The sequence below is a fragment of the Oryctolagus cuniculus genome, chromosome 15 (genome assembly GCF_964237555.1).
Source record: "Oryctolagus cuniculus chromosome 15, mOryCun1.1, whole genome shotgun sequence".
Taxonomy (NCBI): Eukaryota; Metazoa; Chordata; class Mammalia; order Lagomorpha; family Leporidae; genus Oryctolagus; species Oryctolagus cuniculus.
This window is the reverse complement of record NC_091446.1, coordinates 70505133-70521827: the sequence shown is the minus strand read 5'-3', so window position 1 is coordinate 70521827 and position 16695 is coordinate 70505133. Positions and strand designations below refer to the sequence as shown.

The 16695-nt window shown below is 48.7% G+C and overlaps 2 protein-coding genes across 7 annotated transcripts in view; both read left to right on the top strand.

Moving 5' to 3' along the window:
* The window catches only part of LOC138843134 (transmembrane protein 254-like), a 79589-nt gene extending 72513 nt beyond the window's left edge, over window positions 1-7076 (top strand). For 2 of the 3 annotated variants that reach the window (XR_011382472.1, XM_070057946.1), the window contains one exon: window positions 1625-7076. Coding sequence is in view for 1 of the 3 variants with exons in the window: in XM_070057945.1 (XP_069914046.1) it covers window positions 4635-4684 (50 nt within the window). In the remaining 2 variants the exon portion in view is untranslated. The remainder of the gene's footprint in view (window positions 1-1624) is intronic. The other variant, XM_070057945.1, reaches the window with a different exon arrangement.
* LOC127482759 (transmembrane protein 254) overlaps window positions 1-16695 on the top strand; it is a 162306-nt gene that overhangs the window by 133450 nt on the left and 12161 nt on the right. The window lies entirely within an intron of this gene.

Sequence of the window (16695 nt, the reverse complement as noted above, 5' to 3'; positions counted from 1 at the left end):
CCTGAGATTCAGGTGGATAAGGCAGCCACAGCCCCTCAACCCATGCAGGGTTCACTTTAAGCTAAGCCTCCAGAGTAAGATTTTATAGGAAAAAAAGGACTCCTCTGGACACATGGTTGGAAAGCCAGAGTCCTAATTCATTAGGAACCATTTTAAGTCAAGTCTAGAGGCCAAGAGAGAAGCATCGGGATGGGTGTCGAACCCAAGCCTGTGAATGCCAGATCTGTTTCTCCTCCACTTCTCTTTTTGAAGAAACCAGGAGCAGACAAGGAGCCAAGAGAGAAGGTGGAATTGCACTGCCCACCTGAGGCTTCCAGGCAAGAGCATCTAAGAGAGGGTGTCCCATCCTACTCACCCACCACATCCCCGTTCAGCAAGCAAGTGCCCTGCTGGTTCCATGTCGCTTAGTGGAGGGCAGACGGGCACCTCCCCAGCGCGTGTGCCCCCACCTCCCAAACCCAACTACAAGACCAGAAGAGCTGCAGACCCTCCTCCCTTCAACTCCAGCATGGAACACTGTCCAGACGGCCACAGGATATACATAGGCCACAGGGAAAAGAAAACGAGACACTCACAGGCTGCTGCCTCTGGGGTCCCAGGAGCTCCAGACAAACTGGTCCTGGCTTGGCAGGTGCGCACTCTTTATGCCTGTCCTGTAAGCTGAGCTGCCAGGCCCTGGTCTTCTGAGAACTCCCTTCAAGAAGTGGAGGCAGTTTTCTTCCTTGTTGACTCACTCCCTCTTACCCCCAACTGTGTGCTATAACCTGATGCTGATAAACGGAACACTTCCCACATCATCACGTTAGGGTGATTCCCATCTGCACCCCACTGAGGCCCTGGGAGCCCAAAACAACCCCCTCAGTGTCCGAATTTTAGAGATGTCCATGAATCTGAGGTCCAGACATTACTGAGTTGCACAACGACCTAGAGTGACTTCAAAAAAGAAACTCACATCTGCAGATCTCAAGAGCCAGGACCTGCCGTGTACAATTTCTCTTCTCCATCTCAACAGCCCGGATTGTGAAAGAGCTGCTTGGCATATCCGGGCAGGGGTGAGGCAGGTGCAGGAGCTGCAGAAGCAGCAGCCTTGGAAGGGGGTTGGGGGAGTGACTCGTGGAGCTGCCACCTGTCCCTCTTTGGCAACCTGCTCCAGGCCTCAGAGAGCCCCCGTTTTCCTCTTGTGAGAGTGACTTCACAAGCAGGCCTTGACCTTGCCTTTGTTCAGACTTGTATTTTCCACTTCCTCCCCTGGTGTCTGCCTTGTGCGTTGAGATAAATTAGGACTCCTGAGCTGTGAACACTCTTGTCACAGACCTGCGCGAGGGAGCTATTAACTTACAGTGTCTGGGGGGTAGTGGTCCACCCTCTGCCACTGCTGTCATCTTTGCTCCTGTCTCGAGTCTTGTGACTTGATCTTTTGCATCAGTTTTGCCTAATTTTGCATGCAAGCAGACCTATTTCTCCAATATCCTCCCTTGACAACCCACAGGTGCTGCTCACTTGCTCCTGCCTTTGGATACTCCTGGTAGCATCTCCTTGCATAATGTTAAATGTACAATGTCACATTTCCCAGACTGGCAAAGAAAGGTGGTTTTAAAAAATATTTATTCTCTTTTTTTGAAAGGCAGAGTTACAACAGAGGCAGAGACAGAGGAAAATCTTCCATCCACTGGCTCATTCCCCAAATGGCAGCAATGACCGGTGCTGGGCCAGGCTGAAGCCAAGAGCCAGGAGCTTCTTCCAGGTCTCCCACAAGGATGCAGGGGCCCTCCTCTGCTGTTTTCTCAGGCGTATTAGGAGGGAGCGGGATCAGAAGTGGAGCAGCTGCGACTCGAACCCAGGGTCCACTCTGGCGCACGGCTCAGGTGGGGTGGCCTTGAGGATGGGTGGCAGTGGCCAAGTCTTCTGAGGAACCACTTTCCACTGGAGGACCAGGAGCTGAGCCCTGAGGTGGCCCCACAGGCGTCCATGCCCGATGCTTCGATGGGGCTCAGTGTGACTTTGGGACATTGTAGGAAGGGCATGCAAAGAGGATGATGTGCCCCCCTCCCCCACCCAGACTCTCCTGTGGGTCTGGATCACACAGTCTGTGTTGAGGAAACCATCAGCATGTCTGTGGCTGCTGTGAATCCACTGTGGTGGCGATTGGACAACCAGGCTCACCAAGCTAAGGGGGACCTCGGTGGAGATGGAGAACTTAAAAATACCTTCGAAATGTCCTCTAGGAGTTGATTTTGACCACATCTCACCTGAGTCAATGAATGATGCATTTCTAAGGTACACTATGTCCACCTGAAAATTCTGCAGTACAACCACCGGCCAGCAGAGGTCGCAGAGGAACATGCAAAGACCTTAAAGGGGAGGCACAGAGCTGACCAGAAACTGCCCCAATCCCCCAGCAGGCAACACTGCAGCTGCCCTGACACCTGTCACCCTGCTGTTCCTGATTCTGGCTCCCTGCTAGAAGTATTGCACCGTGCTGCACTGCACAGTGGGCCCCTTGGAGCCTCCACACACCAGAGTGAAGGTCTGTAGTAGCCAGACGCAAAGTCCCAGTTCCCACCAGAAACAATTCTTGGGCTTTTCTCTGCACAGTTTCAGATGCAAGGTGCTAGGGCCAGAGACTCAGTGCCTGCTGCCTCAGGTTGTCACTGGGTGGTGCCTGAAAACTCAAGTGACCAGGACTGGACCTGACACACTTGCACACTTCCGGTCCCCAGTCCTGCTTTGAAAGAGGTCGCGGGAAATGACTGGCTGGCTTTCCAGGGTTCTGTGCATAAGGAGCAACTGTGTATTGAGAAGGCCCCAAACTACAGGACAAATATGGCCGCATGCCCACCCCTCTAGCTTGGAGTGGACACTTCTCATCAAGTCCTAGAGCAGCTCCCCTGCCCCTCCATATATCAGACAATAGGGGTCCATTTGCCTGGGGAGTCAACAAATGATCGGTCTCCCACGGCAGTTCAAAGGACAGCTTTATTGTGCCAAAGAGACGGGGAAAGTACAGCTCCCTAAAACTACTGCCTCTGTGAGAAGCCATTTTTGAGGGATTGTAGAGTGAGGGCGTGGCTGGGATAGAGGAAAAAGAGAAGCAAGAGGGCCCTACCTGCTCAAGCAACCCACAGCAGCACGCATCGTGTGTTCAAAACCCAACTGCTGCTGGGCTCTTGCAGCTCTCCTTGCTGTGAGGCCCAATCCCTGGGGGTACAGCATTGCAAGATCACCCTTCTTGGAATATTCTTGGGAAAACAAGCCAAGAGAATAAATTGTTAGATGCTGTGCCCCTGCCCATGCCCCTGCCTGTTGTCTAAATCCTACTCTCTGAGTTACAGAATTTTTTTAAAGCTGTATTTATTTGAAAGGCAGAATGACAGAGAGACAGACAGGCAGACAGAAGTCTTCCAACCACTGCTTCACTCCCCCAAAAGGCCGCAATGGCTGGAGCTGTACCAGGATGAGGCGCTTCTTCCGGGTCTCACACATAGGTGTAGGGGCCCAAGGACTTGGACCATCTTCCACCACACTCCCAGGTGCATTAGCTGGGAGCTAGATCAGAAGTGGAACAGCCGAGACTTGAACTGGCAACCATATGGGGTAGTAGCTTTACCCGCTACACCACAGCACCGGACTCTGGAGACATGTCGCTTTTTTTTTCATATTTATTTATTTATTTGAAAGTCAGAGTTTCACAGAGAGGAAAGTCAGAGAGAGAGAGAGAGAGAGGACTTCCATCTGGTGGTTCACTCCCCAGTTGGCTGCAACGGCTGGAACTGTGCAGATCTAAAGCTGGGAGCAAGGAGTTTCTTCTGTGTCTCCCATATAGGTGCAGGGGCCCAAGGACAAGGGCCATCTTCTGCTTTCCCAGGCCGTAGCAGAGAGCTGGATCGGAAGTGGAGCAGCCAGGTTTTAAACCGGTGCCCACATGAGATGCCGGCGCTCAGGCCAGAGTGTTAACCCGTTGTGCCACAGCGCCAGCCCGGGGAGAGCTGTTTTTTCACATTTCCCTCCCTCCCTGGAGGCAGCAACATACACTGCTCAAAACGAGGGACCGCACCCATGGTGAAATTTAAAGGAGTCCATGCAACCTGGGTCTTTCTGCAAACTTTTCTTCCAAGGGACAAATAGCTGGCAATTAAACACCAAGATTAGAAGATGTGAATCTAAAACTCAAAAATAACACATTTTACATACACAAATACTCTACGAATGAAAGCCCTGATGGTACTTCAGATGATTTATAGCAGTAAATTAAAATCCCTAGATGAAATGAACTTAGTATTAGAAATCATAATCTCAAAAGTTACTCAAGGAGAAATGATAGTTTTCTAATCACCTATAATGAGATCAGGAGGCAAAATCTCCCTATAATGAATCTATCAGAGCCGTCATTGTAAAATCCAAACCTTTAATGAAGGGTTAAGTGTAGTGTTGTACAAAATTATAGAAAATAGTAAGAAAGGTAGCATAACTAACTCCTATAATCCTAGTTTAATATGACACAAACCCCTACAATAACTACCAGTACAAAATGTCCTTCAAGAATATAAATGCCAACATGATAGAAAATACGTTCACGACCCTAACCAGCCATGCACACAAAGGATGTACACTATGAGCTAGTTCCTTTCTTTCAGGAACCTTCGACTCCCAGGTACACAATTGTAGTATCACAGGCATCTGCTGACTCAAAAGCCCAACGCCATTTCCTGCAGCCACATTTCTAGTCCCAGAAGTTGGCACCGGTGTGTTCCTCTTTCAAAATGTCCTGGATTTCAGAACTGGGCATCTCGGGCACCTTCTTGCTGCGTATCTTGCTCGTGAGGTTCTGTTGGAGAACTGAGTACCCGCAGAGCTGTGCTCAACACCTGCAAGAACGTGAGCTCTCCATCACCTTGACGATCTCCAGGCTACTGCTGGGACAGAGGAAAAGGCACCCTGTTCTCTGCACTGTTGTGATTCTGCTGCATTGGAAACTGGTCCTGGGAGGGCAGCTCCTGCCAGTAATCCAGAGGCTGCTGGGGCTGCTGAGGGTGCGTTCCCCAGCCATTCTGCTGCCATTCTTCACATGGTGGGTAACGAAGAGAGCTCTGCTCCTGCAGCTGTTGCATCGCTCCCTGAGCACTGGGAACACCGGGTAGCAGGGAAGGCCAATCAGGCTGCATGACCCTCATCTCTGACCTGGACCTCCCAAAATACGGTGCGGATGAAAAAGGATGAATAAACCTTGCTCCTGGAACGCCACGGGGAAAAGATCCACCTCCTACATTCCCTTGATTCTCCAGAGCATAGCTCGGTGCCTCTTGAGCACCTCGAACCCCAGAATCCCAGGAGCCATAGAGCGGGCTGGGAACCTCCCATGTGGGTGGAGTGGAGTAGACACCTCCGCCCAGCACAGATGCCTGGGCAGCGTTGGGAGACCACTCCTGGGCACGTGGAGTGGAGTAGACAGCTCTGTCCAGCACAGCCGCCTGGGCAGCGTTGGGAGACCACTCCTGGGAATTCTGCAGGCTTACACCTGGGGGACCTTGGACAGGGAGTGCATATGGCATCCTGGCTTCAAGCACTCTGCGTCTCTTCCTGGCTGGTAGCCTGGCTCTTTTATTTTGGAACCAGTTCTAAAAAAGAAACGAAACAGAAATTACTTTCGAGTCTATATATTCCCCAATGTAGGAGAATTTTGTAGTTCATCTTAGGATCAGCGTCATCACTGATTTGCTTCGTGACCTTGAGTAAGACATGAAAAATGCAAGCATGCTTTCCTGGGGCTTCCTGTGTTATTATATTTATAATACGAGAATGCATTTACAGTAAATATGATATGTAAATGTATATATAAATATACATTTATGATCATTAAAATCATGTAATTTTGCACAATTCCGGATTCCCATCTGCCTTCACAGGAGGCACGGGCCCTTATGTATGAGCAAATCCCTACTTTTCCAAATCTTCTACCAACCTATTTGCACCCTCTGCATTTAGACGTGAAGCAGCTGTTCTCAAAATACATTCCCTTAGCTTGCTTATTTTACTCCAACTGCTTTTCCAGAATGAATTCCTAATTCAACATATTCTAAATCATATTCTAAATGTCATTTTCTTCAAAGGCCATACCCAAAACAAACAAGCGTCTGCCATAACTTAGCAGTATTACTTCATACCTTACTCTAAGTGTTTTGTGGAACCTCTACTCTTTACTTTTTCTCCTTTGTAAAATGAGAGTAATTGGGGTCAGCGCTGTGGTGTAGTAGGTAAAGCTGCCACCTGCAGAACTGGCATTCCATATGGGCACCAGTTCAAGTCCTGGCTGCTCCATTCCAATCCAGCTCTCTGCTATGGCCTGGGAAAGCAGTGGAAGATGGCCCAAGTGCTTGGGCCCCTGTACCCACATGAGAGACCCAGAAGAAGCTCCTGGATCCTGGCTTTGGATCAACATAGCTCTGGCTGTTGAGGCCAGGGGGGGAGTGAACCAGCAGACGGGAGACCTTGCTCTCTCTCTCTGCCTCTCCTTCTCTCTCTCTCTGCCTCTCCTTCTCTCTCTCTGTGTAAATCTGACTTTCAAATAAATAAATCTTTTTCAAAAATAACACATACTATACTTTAATATAGTCACATCCACAATGACATGAAGAAGAAATGAGACCAAATTTCAACGCTGTTTTATGTGATGAAATGCTGTTATACTTTTTCATAATTAGTTGCTTTTTTATTATTGTCCACAAAGACATATTCATGTAAATATCTACGTAGTTTATGTACCTCGATTGTGTAAAACGAACAATGGAGTTTTTTGACCAGTTCCTCCTTGGTCGTATAGTCAGGATAAGGACTCTCTGCAAATGATTGATTCAGTATGTGCAGTTCCTCAGGTGTAAATTTATGGCGTGCTTTTCCTTTTCTTCTTCCATGCTGTGTTTCTATGTTGTCATGGCCATCTCCTGAAAAATACAGAGAGAGAAAACACAAGAATATTAGCAAGATCCAGAAAAACAAAAGACCTCTGTGAGAGAATAAAATTTTAGAAAGGTGATACCTTCCCTCTTACCTAGTCATAATAAAATGAATAATGGACTGTGGGCATATCTTTTGAAACTTATGGTGAGAAGATGATAGTATTTAGGTCATAAAGGTAACAGGAGTGAAGAAGGTTTTCTTTAGTGAAAATTGATATACTACAAAGACAGAGATGGTGGGAAAACACTCAGCCACACTAGTAATTGAGGCAATGTAAATAAACCAGCTGACGACAATCTGGTAAACAATAATTTAAATATATGGGGGCAAAGTGCGAAAGGACTGACACGGATTGACAAGGATAGGTCTGGTACCCCTATTGCTTGTTATCACTGCGTGGGCTTTTTTGCTCAATGCAATGAAGTCGAAAGTGGCCATACTCTCCACTGTGTCAATCAACTAAATGGCACTTGAAGATTTAACACCAAGTCTACAGGTCATTTTTCCTTCACCCGTGTCAGACATGCCAGCGGGAGGAAAGCACCGAGGGTCTAAACCTGTCCTCTGGTGTGTGCTCATCTCCCGGATGCTGGAAGGGGAGCAGACCTTACAGACAAACCAACGTTGGCACAGTTCTCTACTGCAGAGGCCACCAGAAGAACTGACACGAGGCAATCCTGTTTTTCTTAAATCAGAATTTAAGTGAAAAAACTTACAAGGACTGCAAACCAAATTCACAACCTTCATATGTCTGCTTCAAAGGGTATAACCTAGCTGCCGGGGGTTGGGCTGCAGTATGTTAAGTTACCCCTGAGGACATCAGCATCCCATATGAGCAATGATTTGAGTCCATCTGCTCTACCAGTCCAGCCCCCCCGCTGAAGCCCCTGGGAAAGCAGTGGAAAACTGGCCAAGTGCTTGTGCCCCCACCACCCATGTGGGAGACCCAGATGGAGTTCCATGCTCCTGGCTTCTGCCTGGCCCAGCCCTGGCCATTGCAGCCATTTGGGGAGTGAACCAGAGGATGGCAGATCTCTGTGTGTCTCTCTCTCTGTCACTCTGTCTTTTAAATAAATCTTTTTAAAAAGGTCAATCTGAACATACTATAGACTACCTAAGGCAAAACCGGAGACACTTCATCACAGAAACTGTGACATTCAAATATAGTGTGGACATCGCTGATGAGCAGGTGTGGAGAGAGACAGAGAGGGAGAGAGGGAAAGAGGGGGCAGGGGAGAGAAGAAGGAGAGATAAGGAGATGGGGAGAGAGGGAGAGAGAAAGAGGGAGGGGGGAGAGGGAGAGAGAAGAGGGGAGAGCGAGAGCAGAGCTGAGGAAAGGGTCAGAAAGTCAGCCACCAAACCTCCAAATACACAAACCCCGAAAGCCCGTTGCTGTTCTCCTCGACTCCCCTTCCTTCAGCTTTCTCTAGCCTCTGCTCCCAGAGCACACCTGCACACCAAGTAGCTACTAGAGCAGGACTGTGGGGGACAGCATGACAGAGAGGTGCCAGTAAGAAGTGCTGGATTGGGCTGGCACTGTGGAGTAGCAGGTAAAGCTGCTGCCTGCAGTGCTGGCATCCCATATGGACACTGGTTCTGATCCAGCTCTCTGCCACAGCCTGGGAAAGCAGATGAAGGCCCAAGTCCTTGGGCCCCTGCACCCACATGAGAGATCTGGAAGGAGCTCCTGGCTTCAGGTTGGCACAGCTCTGGTCATTGCAGACAACTGGGGAGTGAACCAGCAGATGGAAGGACCCTCTCCCTATTCTCTTTCTCTCCCTCTCTGTTTGTCTGCCTCTCTGTAATTCTGCCTTTCAAATAAATAAAATAAACCTTCAAATAAAATTTTAAGAAGTATCTTAAGCATTTGGCAGTGAAATGGAGCTATGTGGGTTTTTTTAAAACACATTTATTTATTTGAAAGTCAGAGTTACACAGAGAGAGGAGAAGCAGAGAGAGAGAGAGGTCTTCCATCTGATGGTTCACTCCCCAATTGGCTGCAATGCCTGAGCTGTGCTGATCCCAAGCCAGGAGCCTGGAGCTTCTTCCAGGTCTCCCACGTGGGTGCAGGGGCCCAAGGACTTGGGCCATCTTCCACTGCTTTCCCAGGCCATAGCAGAGAGCTGGATTGGACGTGGAGCAGCCAGTTCTCAAAATGGCACCCATATGGGATACCGATGCTTCAGGATAGAGCATTAACCCACTATGCCACAGCGCCAGCCCCCCCCCCCAAAGATTTTTTTAAAAGTATTATAGGGCCGGGGCCCAAGGCTCACTTGGCTAATCCTCCACCTGCAGAGCCGGCACCCCAGGTTCTAGTCCCAGTTGGGGCACCGGATTCTGTCCCCATTGCCCATCTTCCAGTCCAGCTCTCTGCTGTGGCCCAGGAAGGCAGTGAGGATGTCCCAAGTGCTTGGGCCCTGCACCCACATGGGAGACCAGGAGGAAGCACCTGGCTCCTGGCTTCGGATTGGCACAGCGCGATGACCGCAGCGCCCATTTTGGGGGTGAACCAAAGGAAAAGGAAGACCTTTCTCTCTGTTTCTCTCTCACTAACTCAGCCTGTTAAGGAAAAAAAAAATTATACATTCAGGGCTGGTGTTGTTTCATGGCAAGTTAAGCCTCTACCTCCAGTGCCAGCATGCCATATGGGTGCCAGCTCAAGTCCCAGATGCTCCACTTCCCATCCAGCTCCCCGCTTAGCCCTGGGAAAGCAGAAGAGGATGACCCAAGTGCTTGGGCCCCTGCACCATGTGGGAGGCCGGGAAGAAGCTCCTGGCTTCAGCCTGGCCCAACCCTGGCCGTTTGCTGCCATTTGGGGAGTGAACCAGTAGATGGAAGATCCCTCTCTCTATCTCTCTGTAACTATCCCTTTCAAATAAATATAAATAAATGTTTTTAAACATATTGATTATATGAATAATTGGTGTAAAGCATTTTGTATAAACCCAAATTCAAACAGAGAACACACTGTTGGTTGGCACTCTTTCCTTCAGAACAGGCAAAGAGGGGATAAGAGCGCTTTCTGCTCCCAGCAAAACTTCCCTGGGGAGCATCTATCGCTGAGGTGCTCCAGGGTATCTGGTCCCTACCCCCAGCCCGGCCACTCACTAGAACTCCACAGGAAAAGTTCCCAGTATTTCTGACCAGCAATTTGTATACCTTTAACACACATTTTAAAAACACACTGGTTGTTGTTTTGTTTGAAATCAAATTTGTTTGTTTAAATAAAATCTCAGCAGTAAAACTGGCAGCTGAGCCCACAATCTTCACCTGGGAGGCCCCTCCCTCCCCTGTGGTCCAGAGCAGCTTCTGGAAGGGCTTCACACCCTAAGGGCACCATTGTTCTGGGGCCTTGGATTTTGCCTCCAGGACAGAGTGAGGAGCTGAGAGGGCTCCCCCTGCACCATGGGCACTTTCCAAGGATTTTCTGAACACCTCCTAGAGCTGGGAGGCCTCTGCGAGTTGACTGAGATGTCACACTCACAAGCTGCCAGACAGACTGGCGCTGACCCAGGACTTCTCTCACCCAGTGCTTGTTTAGAGAAAGAAGTCAGGGCCAGAACCCAAGACTTCAGAACTCCAGCTTTTATTTTATTTTATTTTATTTTATTTTATTTTATTTTTTGACAAGCAGAGTTACTCAGTGAGAGAGAGACAGAGAGAAAGGTCTTCCGTCCATTGGTTCATTCCCCAAATGGCCACAACGGCCGGTGCTGCCTGAAGAATCTAACTTGGCTCCAATAGAAGAAGTCATCAGAGAAACGAATATCATGAAACACCTATTCTTGGTTTCAAAGTTTGTTTGCCCCAAAACATTTCTGAATTCCACTATTCCACTGACACTGTGAAGTTCCCTGCTCCAGCATTACACCACCAAGGCTGTTTCCTCCCCCTACCCTTCCCATCTTTCCCCACATCTCCCACCCCTTCATTCTGAAGGGAACCCAAGACACTGTTCTACCTAAACTACTTCCAGGTACATCTTTAAAATGCAGAAAACTTTTTAAGGCAACCCCAAGTTGGGTTAATTTTTAAACACCTGAGCCTTTGGGAAATCCTACCCCTGCATTCAGCCAGGCGGTAGCCAGAGACAATGACACCTGTGACACTAGTGGCCCCTGGACCACGAGCCTGCACTTCTGAAAGACGAAAGCTCAAAGCCCCACAGAACACCAGGACAGCGAGAACCCGGCCTTGCCGAAAGCCACACATGGAAACTCACCACTGGAAGCCATGTCTGGGAGCCCTCCTGAGACCGTCTTCTTGGGCAGTGAAGTGAGGGCTGCTGGGACAGCGTTCATTTAATATAAACCTGGGATGGCCACCCTAGGCACGCCTTAGACCCAGCCCTTCTCCAGCCCCTGCCACACCCTACACACAGCTCCCCCTAGGCACAACAGGATTTCCAAAATCTCCATTTGTATCTCCAGTCACTGAACACCCATGGGAACTAATTTTCTCATTTAGCCCTGGCCAAATGATAACTGATAACTGAGAGTTTGGAGGCTGCTGAGGCCAGAGACTCACAGCGAATGAGGACGTTAAAGAATATAAGACTGCAGGCATTGTGGCAAAGCTTGTTAAGCTGCCACGTAGGATGCCCCCAGCCCATAGCAGAGTGTGGGTTCCAGTCCCAGTTACTCTGCTCCCAATCCGGCTTCACACCAAAGTAGCCGGGGAAGCAGCAGGTGATGGCTCAGGTGCATGGGCCCTATAGCCTACACTGGGAGACCTGGATGCATTTCTAGGTTCCTGGCTTCAGCCTGACCCAGCTTTGGCTGTTGTAGACATTTGGGGAGTGAACCAGCAAACAGAAGGTTTCTCTCTCTCTTGCTCTCTCTCACTCAGCCTCTCAGGTACACAAAAATAAATGGTTTTCAGAAGTCAGCATAAGGGGCCAGCATTAAGGTATAGTGGGTATGGCAGCATCCCACACGGGTGCTGGCTCATGTCCTGGCTGCTGCACTTCCCATGCAGCTCCCTGCTAATGGCTTGGGAAAGCAATGGAAGATGGCCCAAGGGCTTGGGACACTGCCACCCACATGGGAGACTCAGAAGAAGCTCCAGGCTCCTGGCTTTGGCCTGGCCCAGCCTTGCCTGTTGCAGCCATCTGGGAAGAAGATTCTCTCTCTCTCTCTCTCTCTCTCTCTCTCTCTCTCTCTCTCTCTCTCTCTGTAGCTCTTTCAAATAAAAGAAATCTTAAAAAGTCAATATAAGTCTAACATCATACAGTAATTAAATCATTGAAATAATTCATTCAAAACAGCCAAAACCTCCATAGAATAGTTTGAGAACTGGACATCTGAAAGGAGACTAGGGCTGAGAGAAAACAAACTAAAATTAAGTTGGGGAGCCGATGCTGTGGCATAGTGGGGAGAGCTGCCGCCTGCCGTGCCGGCATCCCATATGGACACTGGTTCATGTCCAGGCTGCTCCACTTCTGACCCAGCTCTCTGCTACAGCCTGGGAAAGCAGTAGAGGATGGCCCAAGTGCTTGGGTCCCTGCACCGCATGGGAGGCCTGGAAGAAGCTCCTGGCTCCTGGCTTCAGATCAGTGCAGCTCCAGCCATTGCGGCCAGTTGGGGAGTGAACCAGAGGATGGAAGATCTCTCTCTCTTCCCCCCTTCTTCTCTCTCCGTGTAGCTCTGACTTTCAAATAAATAACTAAATCTTTAAAAAAATTAAGTTGGACCTAGCCCGGTTTCCCTGGCTTTTTTTTTTTTTTTTTTTTTTCCTGTAATTCAAAGTTCATTACCTCAGCACCGTGAATTTCCACTAGATGGTGCCTTTCCCTCTTCCATCAAACTTGTTTCAAAGAATATTTTGACCAGGTGAATTCACTTGCTTTTATGCTCTCCCCAACTCCAGGCAGTCACTTCTATTCTCATGCCATTATTTAGACATCACTGGCAAAGGTCAACATACCAGCTCCCACACTGCCCAATCTTAGGGTTCACCTTCTAAATCATCAACCTCTATTGCACAATCTCTCTTTTTCTACCTGAACAACTCAGGAGAGTTTACATATTTTTCCTGTGGACCTTGACTTCGGGGGATGTTCACGGAGTAGTGCATTGACCTTGCTTTGTTAAGATTTACAGGCGTTGCTGGGGCATAGTAGGCTGAGCCTCTACCTGCATCACCAGCATCCCAGTTCCAGTCCCAGCTGCTTCTCTTCAGATCTGGCTCTGTGCTGTGGCCTGGGAAAGCAGTGGAAGATGACCCAAGTGCTGGGGCCCCAGCACCCGCATGGGAGACCAGGAAGAAGCTCCAGGCTCTTGGCTTTGGATTGGCCCAGCTCTTACTGTTTCAGCCATTTGGGGAGGAAACCAGCAGATGGAAGACTTTTCTCTCTGTCTCTCCCTCTCTCTCTCTGTAACTCTATCTCTCAAATAAATAAATAAAACCTTTAAAATGTGATTTATTTATTTGAAAGCCAGAGAGAGAGAGAGAAAGAGATCTTGCCTCTGTTGGTTCACTCCTCAGATGGCTGCAATGGCCGGAACTGCGCAGATCCAAAGCCAGGAGCCAGGAGCTTCCTACAGGTCTCCCACATGTATGCAGGGCCCAAGGACATGGGCCATCCTCCACTGCTTTCCCAGCCCACAGCAGAGAGCTGGATCAGAAGTGGAGCAGCCAGTTCTCAAACTGGCACCCATATGGGATGTCAGTGCTTCAGGCTAGGGCGATAACCTGCTAAGCCACAGCTTCTCCTATATGCCTGCCTATGACACCAACACACACCCAATCCTGTGTATTGAGCCCTGCCGTGTAGGTGTGACCAGCACAAACATAGTCCTTGAAATCAGTATTCAGGTGAACTTTAGAAACACATGCCTCCCAATTATCACCTACAAGGAAAAGCCAGAACTTGGGGGAACTCCTGGCAGCTCTATGACCTGGCTCCCACTCCTGTTCAGCTTGGCCTTGGAGAATCACCACTGGCCAACTGTGAGCTCCCACCAGGCTTCTACATGTCTGAGAACTGAAAAACTCTGTCCTGCCAGCCTGACACCTGTTTCAAGTGCTACAGGAAGAGTTCCCAGTGATGCTGGAAGAAAATGCTTTGACCACAATCAAGTTATCAGCATGACAATTTTGATAAAGATCATCAGTTTAAAAAAGAATAGCCGGCGCCGCGGCTCACTAGGCTAATCCTCCGCCTTGTGGCGCCGGCACACCGGGTTCTAGTCCCGGTTGGGGCGCCGGATTCTGTCCCGGTTGCCCCTCTTCCAGGCCAGCTCTCTGCTGTGGCCAGGGAGTGCAGTGGAGGATGGCCCAAGGTGCTTGGGCCCTGCACCCCATGGGAGACCAGGAGAAGCACCTGGCTCCTGGCTCCCGCCATCAGATCAGCGCGGTGCGCTGGCCACAGCGCGCCAGCCGCGGCGGCCATTGGAGGGTGAATCAATGGCAAAGGAAGACCTTTCTCTCTGTCTCTCTCACTCACTGTCCACTCTGCCTGTGAAAAAAAAAAAAAAAAAAAAAAAAAGAATAAAACAAAGTGCGGTAACAAATGAACTTGAGATTCTGGTGCTCTACAGAGTGGACTTGTGTTTCCTAAATGTCTTTTCTCTGGACTTTTTATTATTATTATTATTTCCCAGAAGTTTGGAATTTTTTTCACTTTTGGGATCAATGACTTATATATTCATTTCCCCCATTGTTTCTGTGATGTCAACAGTTTAACTTAAAGTCCAAACCTATGTTCAGTTCGTGGTTTACCTGTTCAAAATGTAGCATTTTCAGGCCAGAGTTGGGTGCAGTGGGTTAGGCTGCTGCTGTCTGCAATGCCAGCATCCCACATGGACATCAATTTGATTCCTGGCTGCTCCACTTCTGATTCAGCTCCCTATTAATGTGCCTGGAAAAGCAGTGCAAGAAGGCCCAACGCTTTGGGCCTCTGCACCCACTTAGGATACTAGAAGAAGCTCCTGGCTTCAGCCTGACTCAGCTCTGGCCATTGTGCCCATTTGGGGCATGCACTGGTAATGAAAGATGTCGACCTCCATATCTCTCCCTTCCCCCCTCTTTGTCTCTGTAACTCTGCCTTCAAATAAATAAATAAATCTTTATTATTATTTGAAAGGTAGACTTACATAGAGAGAGGGAAAGACAGATCTTCCATCTGCTGGTTTACTCCTAAAAGGCTGCAACAGCCAAGCCTGGGCCAGGCAGAAGCCAGGAGCTTCATCCAGGTATCCCATGTGGGTGCAGGTGAAGTAACACCTTGACAGTAGGGATTCCATTTTGGGGAACCTGAGACTCCATTCTGGGAAGGTGCCCCCCCACACACACACACCGTGAGGCTCTGCTCTGAAACTATGGTCTAAAACAGTTGAACAATAGCAGTCCACTACATCACACTAGGCAGAGCATAGAAACCCCCTAGCATGATCGCTCAAGCTTGGAAGTGGATAGGCTGCACCTGGGTTAATGATAAAAATGCAATTTGTCTATGCCCTACATATGATTAAAATGAATACCTGGATTAATGTCAAGATTATAATTGAAATTGTTAAGATTGCAACTGGCATTGTCAAGATTATAATTGATACTCGTTTCGCATCGGTTTTAGGTCAGCTTGACCCCCATAACCATGTATTCCCCCCGATCCTAGCAACCATGTATTCCCATCCCAATTTTGCAGTTTTTGCCTTTATAAACCCTGTTGCTTTGGGCTTCAGGGTCGAGAGTTCTTTTGGGCATGAGCCCACTCTCCACCGCCGGCAATAAAGGACCATCAAATTTTATCAATGTGTGGTGCTCCTTTGTTTACACTCACTCAGGTACAACACAGGGGCCCAAGCAACTGGATCACCCTCTGCTGCTTTCCCAGGCACATTAGCAGGGAGCTGGATCAGAAGCGGAGTTCCAGCCGTTGTGGCTATCTGGGGAGAGGACCAGCGGATGGAAGACCTCTCTTTCTCTCCCTCTCTGCCTCTGCCTCTCTGCCTTTCAAATAAATAAATACATCTTTAACAATAAGTGGCACCACTGGGAAACAAATGGATGCCCATATGGGATGCTAGTATCGCAAGCAGCAGCTTAACCTAGTGAACAACACTGGCCCTAATAAATCTTTTTTTCTTTTAATGTAGCATTTTTTTCCATGACCTGACATGTTAAAGCCACAGCCCATCAGTTTGGTGAATCCGGTAAACTGTAAACTGGTGATTCATCAAACTGACTTCCAGCACACTGAGTTTTCCTAATGATTTTCTGTCAAATGCCCACTTAATGAGATTGCAGTTTCTTTATCTTTTTCTCTTTCTTTCTTTCTTTCTTTTTTTTTTTTTTTTTTTTTTGACAAGCAGAGTTAGACAGTGAGAGAGGGACACAGAGAAAGGTCTTCCTTCCATTGGTTCACCCTACAAAGGCCACTACAGCCAGAGCACTGCGCCGATCCAAAGCCAGGAGCCAGGCGCTTTCCTGGCCATCCTCCACTCTCTACTCAGGCCACAGCAGAGAGCTGGACTGGAAGAGGAGCAACTGGGACAGAATCCGGCGCTCCAACTGGACTAGAACCTGGAGTACCAGCGCCACAGGCAGAGGATTAGCCTAGTGAGCCGTGGCGCCAGCAATGAATGTGCATTTTCCCAAACCCAACTTTAGCTACCTGCTTGACCCTTTCTCAGACATCTCAATGCTTAATCCACTAGACTGCAACAATAGTAAGAACAACAGCCAACATTACTTTTTTACTCTGTGCCACATCTCACCTAACCATGAAGCAGTTAT